At 54.0% G+C, this 17421-nt stretch overlaps 4 protein-coding genes across 4 annotated transcripts; 1 reads left to right on the top strand and 3 right to left on the bottom strand.

Annotated features, from left to right (window-relative positions):
* Positions 1 to 897: 897 nt before the first annotated feature.
* On the bottom strand, positions 898 to 3410 carry EV422DRAFT_155602 (armadillo-type protein). Its single transcript, XM_053064930.1, has 5 exons — positions 3324 to 3410; positions 3130 to 3238; positions 2012 to 3060; positions 1831 to 1930; positions 898 to 1759 (listed from the first exon to the last, which is right to left on the bottom strand). The coding sequence occupies exons 2-5, from the start codon at positions 3161 to 3163 to the stop codon at positions 951 to 953; spliced, it is 1992 nt and encodes a 663-aa protein (XP_052929622.1). The 5' UTR covers positions 3164 to 3238; positions 3324 to 3410; the 3' UTR covers positions 898 to 950.
* A 2337-nt stretch (positions 3411 to 5747) lies between these two features.
* Positions 5748 to 8615, bottom strand: EV422DRAFT_155552 (uncharacterized protein). The gene is made up of 6 exons (XM_053064929.1): positions 8057 to 8615; positions 7764 to 7991; positions 7403 to 7701; positions 6979 to 7312; positions 6749 to 6917; positions 5748 to 6688 (listed from the first exon to the last, which is right to left on the bottom strand). The coding sequence occupies exons 1-6, from the start codon at positions 8474 to 8476 to the stop codon at positions 6021 to 6023; spliced, it is 2118 nt and encodes a 705-aa protein (XP_052929621.1). The 5' UTR covers positions 8477 to 8615; the 3' UTR covers positions 5748 to 6020.
* A 1744-nt stretch (positions 8616 to 10359) lies between these two features.
* On the top strand, positions 10360 to 12729 carry EV422DRAFT_515523 (DnaJ domain-containing protein). Its single transcript, XM_053069321.1, has 6 exons — positions 10360 to 10629; positions 10689 to 10720; positions 10795 to 10890; positions 10993 to 11008; positions 11086 to 11832; positions 11899 to 12729. The coding sequence occupies exons 1-6, from the start codon at positions 10564 to 10566 to the stop codon at positions 12625 to 12627; spliced, it is 1686 nt and encodes a 561-aa protein (XP_052929620.1). The 5' UTR covers positions 10360 to 10563; the 3' UTR covers positions 12628 to 12729.
* Positions 12730 to 12768: 39 nt separating this feature from the next.
* On the bottom strand, positions 12769 to 16909 carry EV422DRAFT_155416 (uncharacterized protein). The gene is made up of 2 exons (XM_053064928.1): positions 14601 to 16909; positions 12769 to 14521 (listed from the first exon to the last, which is right to left on the bottom strand). Exons 1-2 carry the CDS (start codon positions 16623 to 16625, stop codon positions 13034 to 13036), a joined length of 3513 nt encoding a protein of 1170 aa, XP_052929619.1. The 5' UTR covers positions 16626 to 16909; the 3' UTR covers positions 12769 to 13033.
* Between the last annotated feature and the right edge of the window lie 512 nt (positions 16910 to 17421).

The raw sequence follows: 17421 nt of genomic DNA, 5'->3' as shown, positions 1-17421 counted from the left end.
GGCTTCGTGTGATCAAGAAGGCACGGCCGGATTGAGGCTCGTCGGCATTGCACAACCGTTCGATGGCCTTGGTTCACCTGGCCCTTCGGGGTCAGCGTGGGGGTATAATTTTTGGTGGTGGGAGAGGCTTCGGCCTCTCCTGAAATTTACAAAATAAAGGAAGAAAATACGATATGATTGAGGAATGGGAGAGCATCCTGGTTGCGACTTTGTGATGTGTGGTCGTAGGTGAAAGACATCCTCGGCACTTCCAATGAGTTTGAGAAGGGTGCTGGTGCATGCCGCTCTTGAACAACGAAGCGGATTTGTGTTCCATTCTCGTCTCGCGTTGTGCATCTTGTGCTGAAATTTGGCACAATCGACGTTCCCGATTGTGAGCGTTCCCTTCCGCTTCTCATCACCGTTCAAATTCAACGCCTTGTTGAAGGGAGTGAGCTCATTGGGTGAGGTTGGATGATGAGGCCGTCACCGCAGAGCAGAGGATATGGAAGTTGTGCGTAAGACTGCAAGGATCAGATTGCGATTGCTGTGACCGAAATGCTGTGGCCTATTCTAGATGGACAGTTACTTGTCAAGACACCTGGGGTTGAAGCATGGAACCGCGCATCCTCTGCCAACGAGCGCCTAGCAAGGGCACATAGTCGAAGGGCCGCAGCAGCTTGGATAACTGTGCGGTCCAATGCCGGGGCAAAGTCCATACTACGGAAGTCTATGGACGTCGGGAACGATGCACTCGGTTCGCAACTGTGCTTGCAAGAACGGGGTTTCGACCCAGTCTCGACCCGCTGCTGCAGTATCGGCTTGCGATTCAGCTCGCAACCACCTTCTTTCTCTATATTCATGATGTACATATGCAGTACTGGGCGCCTGCTTTATCTCAACATCGGTCGTCCCATAGTCCTGCTTGCAGCGGATAGTGTTCGGCTGGGTTTGGTACAACCGAAGTCCCATCATTCAGCCGCGCCAGCCACCGTCCTATGCCGATTCTGCCACGGTCTTTTCATCGGAACCCCAGGCAGCTTCCTCACAATCTCGGGTAACCCAATATCAATATGCCTTCTCCCCTTCCTTTCATGAATCGCCTTTACATCCGGCACGTGATCATCTACAACTTCCTCATCTTCATCGTACGGGTGTGGACCTGAATTGCTCTCCATCACCTCGGCAGTGACACGGTCTTGCCCCGCCATGTCGCGGACCTGGTCGATTACGGCTTCGAGTTCCTTTTCTTCTACCAGCGAAGTGCGAAGGAAGACTGAGGCTTCTGCGGGCGACCGGTCGGAGAGGATGTGTGCGAAGGGGATGGAGAGGGTGGCATTGCTCGCATTGCTGGCCGCCCCGCGGCCGGATGTCGTTGGAACACTGCTGTTTCCGCTTCCTCTTGCAGTGGGCATAGGTGACCCGAGGCCAGCAGAGCCACCAGCGGCATTCGCGTTGTTGGTCGTTGCCGAAGGTGCTACCACAGCACCCGCTTCATTGGTCAAAGTGAAAGTTGGAAGATCTTGTCCCGGTCCAGTAGCAATGATCAAGCCCACGGCCGCCGTGAGTGCTTTGTCCGCCTCTTTCCGTACCGCCGGCGTGGGATCCACTTCTCTGAGGGTGAACACAGCTTGCTGCAGAACCTTGTCTTGTGCCAAGATACCCAATGACTGAGTAGCGTTGATTGCTTCGGCTCGTACTGACGGGTTGGGGTCGTGATATAGGACGCAGCGCAGAGCGGCATGTACTTGCGGGTCAGTGTTACCACTGTTGGCGACGCCTGCGATTATAATATGTGAGCATTGATTCACGATGTACAGTAGCTAACCGCTCTTAGTACTTATGCCTCACCTTTGACGGCGTAAGCCCTCACTTGCCACTCGAAGTCCGTGACGCGATCTAACAGACTGTTCAGTACGCTTCGATCTTTCATTTGAACCACGCAAGCAAGCTGAAGAAACCCATGGAAAGTACGATTAGATTTAACTGGTTTCCCTTATCGCTGCCCCACGAACGCGCTCATTGAGCTCACCTTGCACGCTTCAAGGCGAACACTTGCAAAGTTATCAGCCAAGCACATAACATAACTGTCCACAGCAGCCGCTAACAGAAAGCCGAGTCTCATGCAAGCCCGCAAAGCATCCACTCTTCTCAAAGGATCCTCCGCACCCAACATCGCAACCAGCCAATCCAGCACAGTCCGACCTTTTCCCAATCTCGCCAGCGCAGAGGACGCCACTTGCCGGACATCTTGATGCCAGTCGTTCCACATAAGTGAAAGCAGCATTTGCACAGACATTTGAAGTAGTTGCCGAGCGTTCGCAGAATCTTCTGATTCTGAAGGCGGGTGCTGCTGTGTGCTGGGGCGGGTGGACCGGCTGGCCACGCTTGAGCGCTCGCTGGACTGGCTCCCTCCGCCATGCAGGGTCGTCTGGAGGTCATCATCGTCCGTGGGGCATGGGAGCAACTCAGACAGTTTCTGAACCCACACTTCCAGCAACGTAACGGCATCGCAACGCACCCTCCAGCTCGTACTCCCACAGTCCTCCAGAACAATCTGCAGCACGCGATCAGCCAAAGAAACGTCCAGTCCACCAAGCATCTGCAATGCAAGCGCCCTCCGCGCCGCATCGACATCTCCCAACGATTTGCGCAAAATCGAAAGCACAATATCATTCAGCTCCCCTTGCCTCGCGAGAGTTGTCGCTGCCAGCCACTGCTCCGATGCGTTTCCATGTTGCAACATCTCGTCAATGACTCGCCTGAACGCTATGACCTCCCATCGCCCAAGCTGCGGTTCGTTGTCAATCTGGATGAGAAGACGGAAGGCTTCGAAACGGAGGGTTCGGTCGGGGCTGGTGTCGCATAGAGCCTGCGCAAGGGTTTTGAATAGCGCGTTGAAGGCAGGGGTGTTTTTCATAGGTGGTCGGTCGAGTGAAATGTAAGGGGTTTCCAAAAAATCGAGGAAGGAATGTTTCGATGTAGCGCTATGCGAGGTAGATGAGTCTCCGTCGGCGGCATTCAGCGTTCGGCCGTCGGAGATTGGTTTTGGTTTTAGGCGTTCCTTCGCGAGTCGTTTCACTAACGCGGACGAGGTTTGTTGAGTTAGGAGCGTTATCTTCTGCTGGCAACGAAAACGCAGAATCTTACGCAAAATCACAAAACGTGTCAATGAAAAGTGCATTGTCGATTCAGCTGCTTGATCCTTCTTTCTACGCTGGGCCACCTCAGGCAGCTCGAGCTGCGGAGTAGCGGGTTTCTATACATTCAAGCGAATGTAGCGGTGAGTTGGTGTTGAAGGTCGATGGCGTGAAAATCCCTCAGGGAAGCGTATCTCACCTTACTTAGACTATGTAGAAACTTGATATTGAAGTCCACCGCGAGCGGATCGGTAAGCCCACTACCGTTTCCACCACCACCTGTCCCATGCTGGGCCGTTCCGTCGTTCGATGGGTCATCGGTGACGGTTGATGTATCATCGTCATCCCTCGCCTCATGAGCACTCGGTAAACGTAACTGTATCTCATCTGCTCGTACAGGAGCCTGCGTTCCTGCTTTTGCGAGCTGTCCGGCCTCAACATATTTTCCCTCCTCTAAAGCTTGCATCGCACGCTGGAACATGACTGGGTTGTAGAATTCGTAGGCACGCCGATGCCGCTGAGTGGGAAGATGGGACTTTCTCGAAGGGGTTGCCGAGACTGCGGCCTTATCCGGTGCGGCTCCATCAGGTGGTGGCTGAGGCGATTTTGGAACGACGGCATACGGGATGTATCTCGCCGTTCTCTGTTCCCTATCCCATGTAGTGCCCGTGAGTGTAACCCGGAGGAGGGACTCGATGTTGCGCGAAGGGAGTGCCATGGCCTGCGCTCCATCCACTCCTTCACGGGTGAACTTCTTCAAGAGACGGACGGTCGAGCGAGATAAAGTCTGCGTTTCATCATCAGTCGGACTCTCATTGCTTCCAGTACCACCCAATCCAGCTGGGTTTGGCCTTTTCGCGGTCGATTGTCTGTAATAGGATCTTCGAGCTGCACTGGTCCTCTGCGTCACGGGCCTCGATGTCTGAGCACTCATCGGATGACGGCCTGAACTATTTCGATCTCCTTTCGAAAGGTGAGAGACATCCGAGTCGAAGCTATAGACACTTTTCATCCCATTCTCGTCAGCGTCATCCGTTTCGGCCGTCCTGACGATGAACAGGTCCTCATCCGAGTTGTCATGGCCATGCCTTTCATTCTCATGCCTCTTCACGACGGTCTTTCTTTGCTCCATCGCGCTGCTCCCAACCGCGCCTTTCTGTGATGACACGGTGTTCAGCCATTGGGTTTTATGAGAGATTACGGTCAGCTCATCCGAAGGCGGTGGAAGGTGACGATCAAAAGCAGTTTGAGGCATCTCGTGAAAGATTACATTTCCGGTAGAGTGTTGATACTGCCCCATTTCGGCGCGGACCATACGATCAAATTCAAGATGCAGCTGCTTCTCCTTCATCTTCCTTTCCTCCTCCTGCTTCTTCTCAATGTTAGCAGCGATTCTTTGGATTTCCTTTAGCTCCTCCGCTTGCGACTGAAGCATCGGTGGCAGTTTTGGAGGCTTTCTCACGACTTGCTGTTTGGAGTGTGCGTCCAGATACGGCAGATCCATCGCCGCCGCGACGGGGTTGACATGCTTGAGTGGTGCAGGATGCGCCTCCGCTGCAGCGAGTTTTTCGGCGGCCAATGAAGTGTAGAGAAGGTAGCGATGCCGATCCAGCCCAACATCTCGGGGTTCACCGCTCCGCGAGGCCTGAGTGGCTGCTTTCCTATGTGGCCGGTGATAATTGGTGAAGGGCTTATCGCTATGCTCACCGGTCGGCACAACAATCCCGATGCCGCGATAGCCTTTGGGTGCTTGGCCTGACAGCCGAGGGACAGTCAACGCAGGCTCCCAAGTCCGCGTTCCATCCAACGTTATGCTCATCTTGGCAGGAAGCCCGTCGGTCGAGAGAGTAGGGAGGACAGGGCCTGTCGCAGACCCGTAGACCCACGGCTGGTATCTTCTTCGATCCGTTTGCACCTGGACTCATAATGGGCCCGACTGTCTCTCACCTTCGTCGGCGGCCACCTGTGCGGACGGAGCAGTCTGCTGAAATTTCGCGTAACTTACGGGCTTTTACAGATAGGTGGCCAAAAGTCCGGGCACGAAGCCGACTTGATCACGTGAGGTCACAGACATATGGTCGCAACAATATTGTCCGACGCATTTTCTTTCTCGGGGCCGCAGGTATAAAAAGCGCGACGACTTCCGAAGGCAGGCCGAACAAATGCCACTACTACTCCAGCGTAGAACGTAGAAGACGAACCAGACGGGACGATAGCTATCTCCTTCCCACTCCACACCAAGCACTCCTCGTCCGTGCCTTGTGGGAACGAGCCAGTCTAGACCATGTCCGCCTGTGTTATTCGGAACGCAGATCACATCAGATCGCCGTAATGGATTTGTATACACAATCGCCATATCGGCTCAATTGAACTGCAACAGCAATGCTTCATCCACTTGCCGCTGATTGACTCTTGCCCCATGAGCCGCTTTTCAGCCTTTCTGTGGGTCAACATGACCAACTCTAGTTGAGGAGGAACTTCCAAATGACTTTGTTCGCTTTGGAACCAGAGCCCGCCGTTCGGAATGCGCACGCCGCCGTATCGCTAAGCGGATTTGACAAAGACAATGTCTTTTACTTCCAGATGTAGAATGCTGCAAGATAGCCCTGAGAACAAGACAACGCACATTCGATATGATATCGATAAACCTGATTTCTATCGTTAAGATTAACTAGCTCCCCCAACTATACAAAGTACTGGCGTAGTTGCTACGTGGATTACGTCCATGAATCGACGCTGAAGTATCATCTCGCAAAGTTTCGAGTCCTGATGAACAGATGTAACTAGTAATGACCAGAGGACTATTCTGAGAGTTTCATTTCACCTAATTTTGAAAGTTGACGGTTCAACCGTGAACCCATCTACAACAAATAAACAGTTCAATTTAGAGTTACCCAAGGACTATAACATTGGAGGACCTACCATCGAAGAGTTGCTATCCGGCTGACCACCTTCAAAGCGTAATTGAGCATTTTTCACATGCGCTCGACGTCGAAGCTCAGACATGTCGCCTCGGTTGCCTATCAGTTCTCTCGGATTGCGCTTCGGGGTGTGCGATATGCCGGATAGTTGGAACCGCGGCAGCATCTTCCGGTCCGCCTTTTCCAGGCCGACCGTCTTCTCCTCCTTTTCCGCCAAGTCTTCATCATCATCATTCTTCTCATCGTGAGCCTGACCAGTCTCCCTTGGTTCCGTTTCACGGTCGAATGCAACAGTTTTCGGTGCAGCCGGCGATTTACCGGCCGGAGATTTACTCCAAAACGGTGAAGACGGAGGTGCAGGAGCTTGAATGAAAGATTCCCCCATTGTGACGGATTCCTGTGCCGGCTCAACTTGCGCAACAGACAGTCGGATCAAAGACGGTGCAGGACTGGAGAAAGGGGGTCGCCTGATTACAGGTATCGACGAGCCCTCGCCCGCACTCGGTGTGTAGTAATGTGAAATTGGAGTTTCTGGTTGGTACCGGCCGGTGAACTGTGCGGTCGACGCTCGGATAGGGGTATCGCGCATCGGGGTGCCGTAGACTGAAGCGGGTGAGGAGCTTCCGTTCGAGACGGAATCTTGCAGTGCTGGAGGCCATTTAGTCAGCGTGAATCGTCGCCGATTACATATACCAGATAGTACCGTACCTTCCGTGGGAGGCTTCCTCATTGCCTCTAGTTCCTGAAAGTGTCGCCGCGTTCGCGCACTCGCAGGGGTCTGAACCGCTTGAGGCTTTCGGCTGGGTGTTAATTGACTAACTCGTCCGACATCCTTTCCTAACTCTTCCTTGACCGATGCCTGAGGGCGATGCGAGCTCTGCGTAATGATGCGTTAGCGGTTTTCAGTGAAGAGTTCCTTTCGCCCCTCTGGTACACACCTCGCTGCCATCAGGTGCCGCAAATCGATCAACATCAAGCCTGCCCTGACTATCCCGATTCACATAACGCCCATTGGGAGTCCTCGGAAGGGAGTTTACCGGAGAGAAAACAGCTGCGTACGCATTATCGGAGCCGGGCACATCCTGCTGCGAGGCTTCGTTTTCGGGCGACGGCGTGGGGTCCTCGCTAGGAAGAGGGGAGTCCACCTTCACTGGTCTTGGAGACACACTGTTCAGCGATAGGTTGAGGCTGGATTGCTTCTTTGCCAGTCCTTCGTTGCGGGCGGTCAGCTCTTGGATGGCGTTCTTGATGTCTGCTTCGTCAATGGAAGCCCTATTCATATCCAAATACGGAACATGAGTCGAGGGGGTTTACGGACGGAAGGTGGAAGGTCGCACTGAAATTTGGTGGGGCTGTGCTTACATCTGAACTTCCGGGTCGAATACCACAGTCTCCCCCAGATCGGCCCCATCTTCAGCGTCATCCACGAGACTCTCCCACACTGACAAGAAGTGATGAGCCTCTTTGAAGCGCACAGGTTGTCGATTGGACAGTCGCGTATACAGCAGACCAATCGAACCATAGACAGCCCGGCGGTGCACACCAGTACCATCAGATGCCGTCAATAGCTGGCCGGATGCAGAGACTCCGCGAATATCCCGGATAGCTTGTGCGAAAGATTCCTCGTCAAGTATGTTGTCAGCCGGGCATTGGTCGTCGGGCTGTGATTGAAGGAAAATCAGTAAAACAACGTTTGTCCGCCGGCAGGTCGACATTGACTCACATCTCCCAGTTTACCCAGCGCAGTCAACCAGAACCTCTGCTGCAATTCCGTCGGCTTCCAGGCCCCAATCGCAGAAAGATATTCCACTCCGCTGGAACCGGCATGCTTCCTCTGCCTGCACCACGCTTGCCGTTGAATGAGGAGCATCAATATAAAGGCATCAATGTCCGCCAGGGTCAATTGCGGACGTGTGTGCGATGCTTTCCGGTCACTGACCGAGCCAGATCGCTGGGAAAAGATGACAGGTCAGTCTTGAAGTCCGGCAGACAAAGTGGCATGTTCCTGCGCCTTACCTGGAATGTCTCAACCGCACGTGGGAGAACGTTCCGGAGGTCTTCTCTGAAACTATCCGTTGAATAGTGCCATGCAACCACATGAATGTACTCGGCAAGATTTTCGTTGCCGTGCTTCAAGACAGGCTCATCGATGGCAGCCAAACTTTTATGCATCCAGCCAAGGAGTACCATCACATCGCGAGGTATCACTTCCTCTGTTTCCGAACTCTCTGGCAGAGTCAATGTAGGAAACTCGATTTCATTCGACAGACGCGGATGCTGCTTCAAGTGGGAGTGGCCAACCTTCGTCGGGGAATGGAGCGAATCGGAGAACAGCCAGCCGTAGTCGAAGGTATAAAGAATGGCTAGGATGGCATGCGTCGCAACTGTCAAGCGCGTGGTTGCTGCTCGTGCAAGTCTAACATCCTGACTCGACATCCTGACTGTAAAAGCAAACTGTCAACCCACGGGGGCCCTTCGCGGAGCCGAATATTCTAGGAACTTACAAGAGAGGCACAGTCGAAGATGATCCAACGTCGCCCGAATTTGCGACTGCTGATGCTTCGTATCGGCTATTGTCCTCGTTTTCGAGGCGAGACTATGCAGAACGCTGAGAGCGCCCAGCAGTTCGCACTGAGCCAGGTATTCCTGTATGCGCAAAAGCTTGTTCGTGAGACTTCTCGCATAATCCACTTATCACCAGCTTACAATGCCCTACCGAGCGCAGGTCCGCAAAGAAGCGGTTACTTTCATTTTTGGCGATTGGCAGCAGCTCTACAATGTCGTTTAGAGCCGTCTCGAGGCTTTGGAAAGCTTCTTTGACGCCATTGTCGTTGAGGGGCTTTCTTTGAGCAATAGATTAACATCCGTGCCGCTATACAGTGCTCTCGTACAATCTAAGTTAACCCACTTCTGTAGGAGCAGACGAATGTGGGTCGCATGCAGCCACAGCTTTAGCTCGGCGATATCCAGTTCCCGTTCGTCGTTGGTGCATCCATCCGTAATATCGTCAATGAACTGGACGGCCGTCGAGATCCAGTCCAATGAAGATGCCATCGCTTCGCGTTGTGAAGTGACGTAGTTCCAGCCGCTGTCAGACACAAAAACTTTTAGTCCTTTACGCACTCAGATTGAGATTGCGTCACAGTTCGGAGCCTCCGAACCTCGCTGGCACAGCACTGCGGAGGACAGCCCTCAAGAGCCAGCCATGAAGATTTCTCCTCTTCCATGTTTCGGGTACACGCGCTAACTGCAGCAACCTCGGCAGTAGAAGCTCCGGTGTAGCGCATTCGGGACCTGCGAAACTGATTCAGAAATTCCTGCGCATGCAGCATCTCGGTAGACAGGCAAACGTCCATACATTGTTCGGCAATGAACTGATATGCCTTCTCAAGTGTGTCGATTGCATCTCGAGTCATCTGGTCGTCCACCTTGTACCGACATCTGTTGATAACTCCATGAGGCTTCAGCGGCTTGCAGAAACAGTATGAAGTCAGAACTCACGATGGTAAGTACACCAAAGCCTTCTCCACATTATCACACCGTGTAGTCGGGGTTTGAGAAGCTTTTGCAACTCTCAAATGCAGTTTCGCTATTGCTAGCAATAGAGTGTGCGAGTTTGGTTGCAGCTCGAGGAGCCTAAGATAAGTGGTTCCAACGTCGTAAGCTAGTTCAGCTCCCACTCCGATATGTTTGGGCATACTGACCTCTCGTGCAACACTAGTGCGTCCCGAAATTTCCCAACTTTCACCGAAGCACTACAAGTCCCGTCGAAATCAGTTCCCCGCCCCGAGCCTGCTACAGGCGGATGATGACGCGATTACCTAGCAAGGGCTTCCAGCGCCTGGGGAAAATTAGTCGTTCGTCCCCGGATACGAATGTTGGAAACCCTCTAACGAACCTCAATATCATTCGCGTCGTCGATTGTCTCCATGTACTTCCTCAGAAGGTTCTCAGCTCTGGAAAAGAGCGAATATATGGCAAAAGCTTTCAGTGGTCGTCCCTGAATACGCTTGGAGGCATCTATGATCTTCCCTACCGGCCGTAAGCCTCAACATTGTAGTAACCCAGGGCGGCTGTCCGAAGATGATAGGTGGAGTGGGCCGGCGATCGTGCCTTGCTTGCCCAGAACTGGTCGACCTCACCGGCGGAAGTGAAGTTCTTGGTCACATATCGCACGGGAGAGGATAGCATCGTGAAAAGAGCCACCGGAATACCGTGGGAAAGTGAATGATCTTGGCGAACGCCGTTGCGAATTGGGCTAGTGGAAAACAAAGGACCGAAAATGCAACAGGGGCAACGCGTTCTCGATTTGGGCAAATCGCTGTTTTTCTGGTCGACTTGTTCACAATCGGCAGCATTTCCGTCCTGAAAGCAACCCCGTAGGAGCTGGTTGTGACGGCAGTCCTTTTGTGCTCTCTCTCTGTCCATCGCAGGCTTTCTATTGCATATACGGCGGGACCCTCGGGTGTCTTCATTGCAGCACTCCCTTTCCACGCACCGACACAACCGCTCGGCTTGCCGACATGCGTACGTGTTATTACGAACTGCTCGGCGTCGAGCGAAAAGCCGACGCCTCGGAGCTGAAGAAGGTAGGCTTCAAAGATATCTGTCTCCTTCCACTGGGCTTCGGCTAACTTCCCTCCTACAGGCGTATCGACGGAAGGCCCTAGAGCTGCACCCGTGAGTCCTACGTTCCTGGTGAAACGCAGTAGGCATCGTTCAGTTTTCTTATCGAGGACCTTTCCTGGATACAGTGACAAGAATATTGACCGAATTGAGGAAGCTACGCACCTGTTTTCGCAGGTGCAGCAGGCGTACGAGGTCCTCTCAGACGAACAAGAGCGTGCTTGGTATGTTGAAGGCGCACCAATTATCTGTATGTGTTGCCAACGCTTTCGTCTGTAGCTTATTCATCTGGGGCTCTTGACTCACTATATGTTCACTTTCTTTAGGTATGACTCGCATAGGGTATGGGCATAGACGCAGTCTGCTCTATATACGTAAGACGCAAAGGGCTGACGAACATGGATTTGTTTGGTCTATAGGACGCAATTCTGAGAGGCGATGAAGACTCGATTGGAGAAACAGCGGGCGGAAGCGCCGCGTACATGGACGTCACAACCACCGATGTCTTAATGCGCTTCTTCAGCGCCTCTTCGTACTCCGGGTATGGCGACGGCCCCAAGGGGTTCTTCGCAGTCTTTGGCGACCTCTTCCGCCGACTGGAACACGAAGACGAAGAAGCCGCCGCAAACGACTCTGAGGCGCTTGTTGAGGAAGTGGAGGAGGTTGCGGAGACTCGCACGGACTTCGGCACGTCCACCGAGGCATATGAGGGCCGACCGCGGGATTTCTACAATAAGTTCCTCAACTATGTGACTGTGAAGTCCTTCAGGTGGCATGACAAACATCGGCTGTTTGACGCGCCGGATCGCCGTGTCCGGCGTTTAATGGAAAAGGAGAACAAACGCGCCAGGGAACTCGCACGACGGGAGTTCAACGACGCAGTGCGGAGCTTAGCAGCCTTCCTCCGCAAACGGGATCCCCGTTACAAGGAGTGGAAGGACAAGCAAGGCGTCGTGGACGCGCAGAAGCAGGCTGAGCTGCAGAGGAAGAAGCGAGCGGAAGAGACGAAGCGGGAACGTGAACTCCGCGCGGACGATTATGTCATTCCGGAATGGGCCAAGATTGCGGAGAAGGATCACCACGCTGCTCTTGAGCTGCAGGAGGAGGAGGAGATTGAAGAGCTGTATTGCGTGGCTTGTGATAAGGGGTTTCGGAGTGAGAAGCAGGTATGTCGATGAGTTGAATGCCCCATCTAGGCAGTGGGTGGTCCTCAAATCCTCATCCCCTCCCAGTTTGAGAACCATGAACGGTCAAAGAAGCACATCCGCAACGTGGAGCTTCTGCGCCGAGAGCTCCTGGAAGATGACGGGATACTCCGGGATGATGATGAGGACGACGACCTCTCGTCGGAAGGCGATACATTCCACGATGCCGTTGAAGAACTGGTGGACGAGGATGAGAGGGATGAGAAGGATGAGACCCCGACGGAACAGGTTTCAGAAATAATGCCTATCCCCGCATTCACAGCAGAAGCAGAACGCCTATCTTCGCCTTCCCCGCCGCCAGAACCAACCCCGCCGCGCGGACGTAAAGCAAAGAAGAAGAAGCAAAAGAAGCAGCAACGCTTCGGGTGGGCGCAGTCATCTGACAACGAAGAAGAGGAAGCTCCAGCAACGCCACCCCCTGCCAAACCCGACCCAATACCTTCCAAACCTGCTTCCGACGACGGATACCCAGATGCCGACCCCACCGACGCCGCCGTCGACAGTCTCGCGGACGCCTTGCATCAAACCACACTAGATGATGTCTCCAGCGTCGACTCCCAACCGTCCAAATCCAACGGGCCAGGGAAAGGTAAAGCGAAACAGAAACGCGCGGAGCGACAGGCGAAGAAGGCGGCTGCGGCCGCGAAGGAGAAGAATGCGGGGTCGACGAACTGTAATGTGTGTGGCGAGGCGTTTTCGTCACGGACAAAGCTTTTTGAGCATATCAAGAGGTCGGGGCATGCGTTGGCTGGGTGAGGCGTTGGAAGTAGGAGGGTCGTAATGTAGGAATCGTTTAGTGTCGTGCATGTACATACCATATCATTATCCGTATCAGTCAATGATCATTCTTGATGTTCGTCATTGTACAGGCTTCAGGACCAGGACAAAATGCCAAGACCTGGTGGCAATGTCTCTTTTGAATTCTGCCTCGTAAATGGTGGTACTTGACACGCTGTCAGGTTCTCAGCCCAATCGGCAACTTCAAAAGCATGCTCCTTTCATTGTGGGAACATTACACCCCCCCCCCGTATTAGACATTAGAGCACCTACGCTACTACAAAGCCAAAAACTCTTGACAACAAGAGCATACAAAAAGTTGACGGGAACACACAAGTGCCCCCTTCCATCTTTCCAAAATAAACTGCGAAGCGAGGTGAACTGCTCAGACACAAGCGGCGATGAGACCCGCAGACGGGCGACGCCATTGTTCATCAGTGCGAGATCCCATTCCTTCCGCCTCGCTGCCCTTTCCTCCACCACGACGCTTGCGGGGATGCTTGCCCTTTTTGCCATGTTCGTCACGAGCGTGGGCTTTGTCACCACGCCAATTGGTGTTCGCCACATTCGCGTCGGCGCGAAGAACCCTCAACCTTCCTCCTGCATCAATGGAAGGTTTGCCGGCCTTTGTGGTTCCCCCTATCGCAATGTTCGCGGACCCGTGTGGGCGGGCAGAGGTATCGACACTCCCGTCGCCTCCACTCTTCTTCGGCTTGCGTCGTTTCCGTTTACCTCCCGAATTGTCCGCCGCGTACGTGAAGCCCGCTTTACACGCATCAGCCGACGGTTTCTCTCGGTGCTTCGGTAACTGGGGCAGATTTGATCGCGCGCCTTGCGATCGCTCAACATGTTGTTTGTTGCCGCCATTGTTAGAATTCTTCCAGCACATCCACGCGCAAAGCGGAAGGTGGTCGCTCGAAACGCTCGCTGTCGGCAACGCGGGCACGGTGTCGAGCCATCGACCAGTGACCGGACCCAACATGTCTCGGACCGTCAGCGATTCCTGGGTATAAAGCATGTGGTCGATCGTACCAGTGAACGTCGCAGTTCTGTTCGTGAAAGGCAGCTCGCCGCCTGCGTACGCGTTGCGGAAACGAAGAGGCGCTTTCAAATGTGTAGACGTCGCCGTGACGCCCGCGTTACTTCCGTCGCCAGCATTCGCGGTACCGTCTCCCCGAGTCTGGCCATCATCTGGCGTCGTGAACGGTCCATACTCTTTCCCAGCCCACCCCCAGTCCCCCGTCACATCAACCTGACCCGTTTCCAAAAATCGCATGACACGCTCCGCAGGCATAGAGTTCAGATCGCCAGCAATGACAATCGGAATCCGCGAGTCCCCACAACCGTTCGTCCTTGAACCGCCAGCCTTCCTGCCCCGTCCCTCGCGCGCGCCATCCTGCATATCCGTCGCCTGCATCTTCGCCAAAAACTCCATCAAACATGCCGCCTGCAATAGCTTGGTGCGCTCATGTGCAGGGTTCCAATGCAAATGGGTTGTCACGAGTCGAACACGGTTGCGGGTGCTTTTATGGAACAATGTCGCGCAGATAGCCGTGTTGGGGAACCGCATCATATCCGTCCCGAGATCATGCGTGGCCGGCAAGAGCAGGCTGGTGGCGGCGAGCTCCGGGTACGAGAAGGTCTGCACTGACTGCAGGCGGAACGTTTTCGTGTTGTAAAATAGTGCGCAACCGTCAGGTGTTGTCAGAGTGGGAGAGGGCGGCGCGCCAGGGCTGGACCCATCGGTACTCGTAGTGTTGAGTTCTTGCTCGGTAGCTAAAGGGGAGCGGGATTTGGCGCGGTATATGCCGCGGTAGCCAAGTTTGTGGAGGTGGGGCGCAAAGTAGTACAAGAAATCAGCTTCCGTGAGCTCCTGGTTGTAAAATGTCGGAAAGACGAGTCGGTCAGATTCATGGTCGCAATCACGCGATTTCCGAAACGACGACACAAACCTGCAAGCAAACAACATCGGCAGCATAGTACACAATCTCATCCAAAATTTTCGCCCGCCTATACTCCCACGCCTTCCACTTTTCACCCAGATCCGGAAACTTCTCCCGCGTGCAGTACATGGGCGCAAGCACATTCCACGTCATGACGCAAAAGTCGTTTGCCGATGCAGAGAAGGTCTTCGCGTTCTTCCATATCCGATTGGGAATCTGCATTGTACCCGAAGCGACGGATGGTGTGATGATGTCGGTCGCCTCGTCCGTTTCCACGGGTATCTCGCGCGGAAGTGTGATCAACGGACATCCGTCGGGTCCGCAGTAGGACTGCACGAACTTCTCCACCAGGTTTTCGGTGACGGGTAGGACCGGACGCACTCCCAGCGCCTTGGTCTGCAAACCAGGGCTTGTGGCAGGGTCGCATCGCATGGTGATCTCCTTTGGCAAGTTCACAGTCGCTAATATGTCCGTCGCTCGAGCACGCATAGCCAGCAAGACGGGTATCTTATAGCGAATCGGTCTATCCTGCTGTCCAACGCGTAAGCGGGACTCGGGTGTCTCAGCGAGTCGACAGGGACGAGAAGCAACAATGTCTGTGCCAGGCAGCTTGATAAGTGCCATTGCATGGCCTTCCGTTTTTGTGCAAAACATTCTGGGTGACGCGGGAAGTTCGACCGCTGAATCAGGGCATGACGACGCGCTCAGGGATGGCGAAGTCTGCACGTCCGGCAGTGATGTTCCAGATGACTTCAGAATGGATTCAGGTCCTTCGATGCGAGGTGTTGCGAGTTTCGTGGTTTGGATGTCCGGGAGACTTGCCGGTAGGGGCTCCTCCAAAAGCTGAGCGGCGTTGACCAAAACGTTGCTAGCCGTCTCGAGTTCCACGTCGTTCATCGACGAGTGCAAGTCTTCCAGCAACGCATTAGAGATCTGACTAGGTGCAGATGGGCACATGTCAACTCCCGTAGCTGTGACATTCTGACTGACGCTGGGAATCGCTTCAGTTGCGAGAGCGCACCCAATGACCTGCTCGTTGCGAAGAGGCTGAGAGTCGACCGCATTCACTACGCCGTGAGCAACGTATGGAGCGTCTTTGAGCGACGGCTGATCGAGCGGAATCGTCACGGAGGTGGTTATGTCCTTACGTTCATCCGACGCAATACATGCCACATGCTTTGTGAACGCTGCCATCGATTGCCGTTGAGAGGCAGCCTTTGTAAGCACCGACGAACAGGATGTCTTGTCGAGCTCGGATTCCATAATCATGTCAACGATATGTTCCTGCGCGAGACTCGACGGATAACGATATGTGCTTTGGGTCGCCATGGCATCGAACACGGCTGCAGGCGAAAGATGCTCCCCATAGAAGTCCTCTGCATTGGTAGAGCTTGGAGCAGTTCCCCCGCAGTGATGCCTGGTGTCAAGCGCGCCATACGTCCGGCCATGCACGACGATCTGCAATGTCTCGGAACGCAGCTCATCCTCGTCAACTCCAGCATATCGATGGTCACCGCTGTCCATTGTGTCGAAAAGCAGCTCATGATATCCGCTGTCTTTACGTTCAGTGATCAACGGCTTGTTCGCAGTCTGCGGGTCGAATGGCATCCCGACAGGAACGGAGGGAATCATATTCGCAGATGACATGCCGGTGGAGGCCGATGCCGCTCCGCTTGTGCCATAACCCGCTGGCAGCGATTCCGTCAACCTGGCAGATACCGACGCTCCTCCATACCCACACTCCACATTCCGAGCAGTCAAGCGCGTCGGATGCATCTGGTGGCAGAGCATGAATCGCCTAACCGACGCCAAAGCTGAAAGACATGACAACCCGGCGAGGACGGCGATCAGCGGCTTCAACGAAGTGTTGATGAAGGTAAGGATGGCCGTGCTTATGACCAGAGAGCTCCAAGTGAGGCCTAGATCTAGAACGACCCATAGGAGCGCCGTGCCTCGAGCTGCCGTTGCCATTGGCATGTGCCTAGATTGGTAAAGGGACACGCTGCCATCGGAAGCTACCGAACGTCCCGACATTTTCGATCGAACCAGAAAGAGACGCTAGCGGTGTCGGTGCTTGCGATAACCGTAGCCAAGGCAAATGATCGTAGTCAAGCGGAGTCGGATGAAGGGACAGAGTGTAGCGAGCGCGTCTTTTGACAGCACCGCCGAGCACGAGACCCAGTTGAGGTTGCCCAGCAAGGGAGCAAGCGGTTTCCAGTCCGCAGTTTACACCCACATCAAGTATGACCGTCGATGTATGCCCAGCGGTGTGAGCGCTTCTGTGGAAGTAGCGTACTGACGATGGCAGCAGTCGGGGTGACAGGTGCCGAAGGTGCTCCGTGATATCCGGGATATCTGCGGTCGTCAACCGGTGGGACACCGAAGAGGTGACCTCCAAGTGGTCGAAACACGGCGGTGCACGATAGCGTGTCCGGTGGTGGAAGGTTGTGGGAGGTGAGAGGGGCTCCCTATGACACCAAGATATTTATACGGTTACGGTTTACCCCACAACACGACTACCCGGGACGGACAGCGGACAAGAAGAATCGGAGATTGAACACTGATTGAACAAACGGCTTTTGATTTATGTGATTTGATAGGGAATGCGATCCAGGCTCAGGCCGTTCAAAGGGTGGACACAGGACGGTGGGCGGGCAATGAAAGGCAGGTGTTCAGGCATTAGCGGTAGCCCGAAGTCGGAGAAAAGTGTCCTCGATGTGCCCCTTTCCGCCCCTTTCGCGTCGCGATCAGCTGAGTCATCAATTAGCGATTCAGCTGAAGTTTATACCACAATTTACGCCTATTCTTTTCTTCATCCCGTCAGGCAGTC

This window comes from Fimicolochytrium jonesii, assembly GCF_025526975.1.
Source record: "Fimicolochytrium jonesii strain JEL569 chromosome Unknown EV422scaffold_2, whole genome shotgun sequence".
NCBI lineage: Eukaryota > Fungi > Chytridiomycota > Chytridiomycetes > Spizellomycetales > Powellomycetaceae > Fimicolochytrium > Fimicolochytrium jonesii.
Note: the sequence above shows the minus strand (reverse complement) of the source record. Positions and strands in the feature narration are given on the sequence as shown.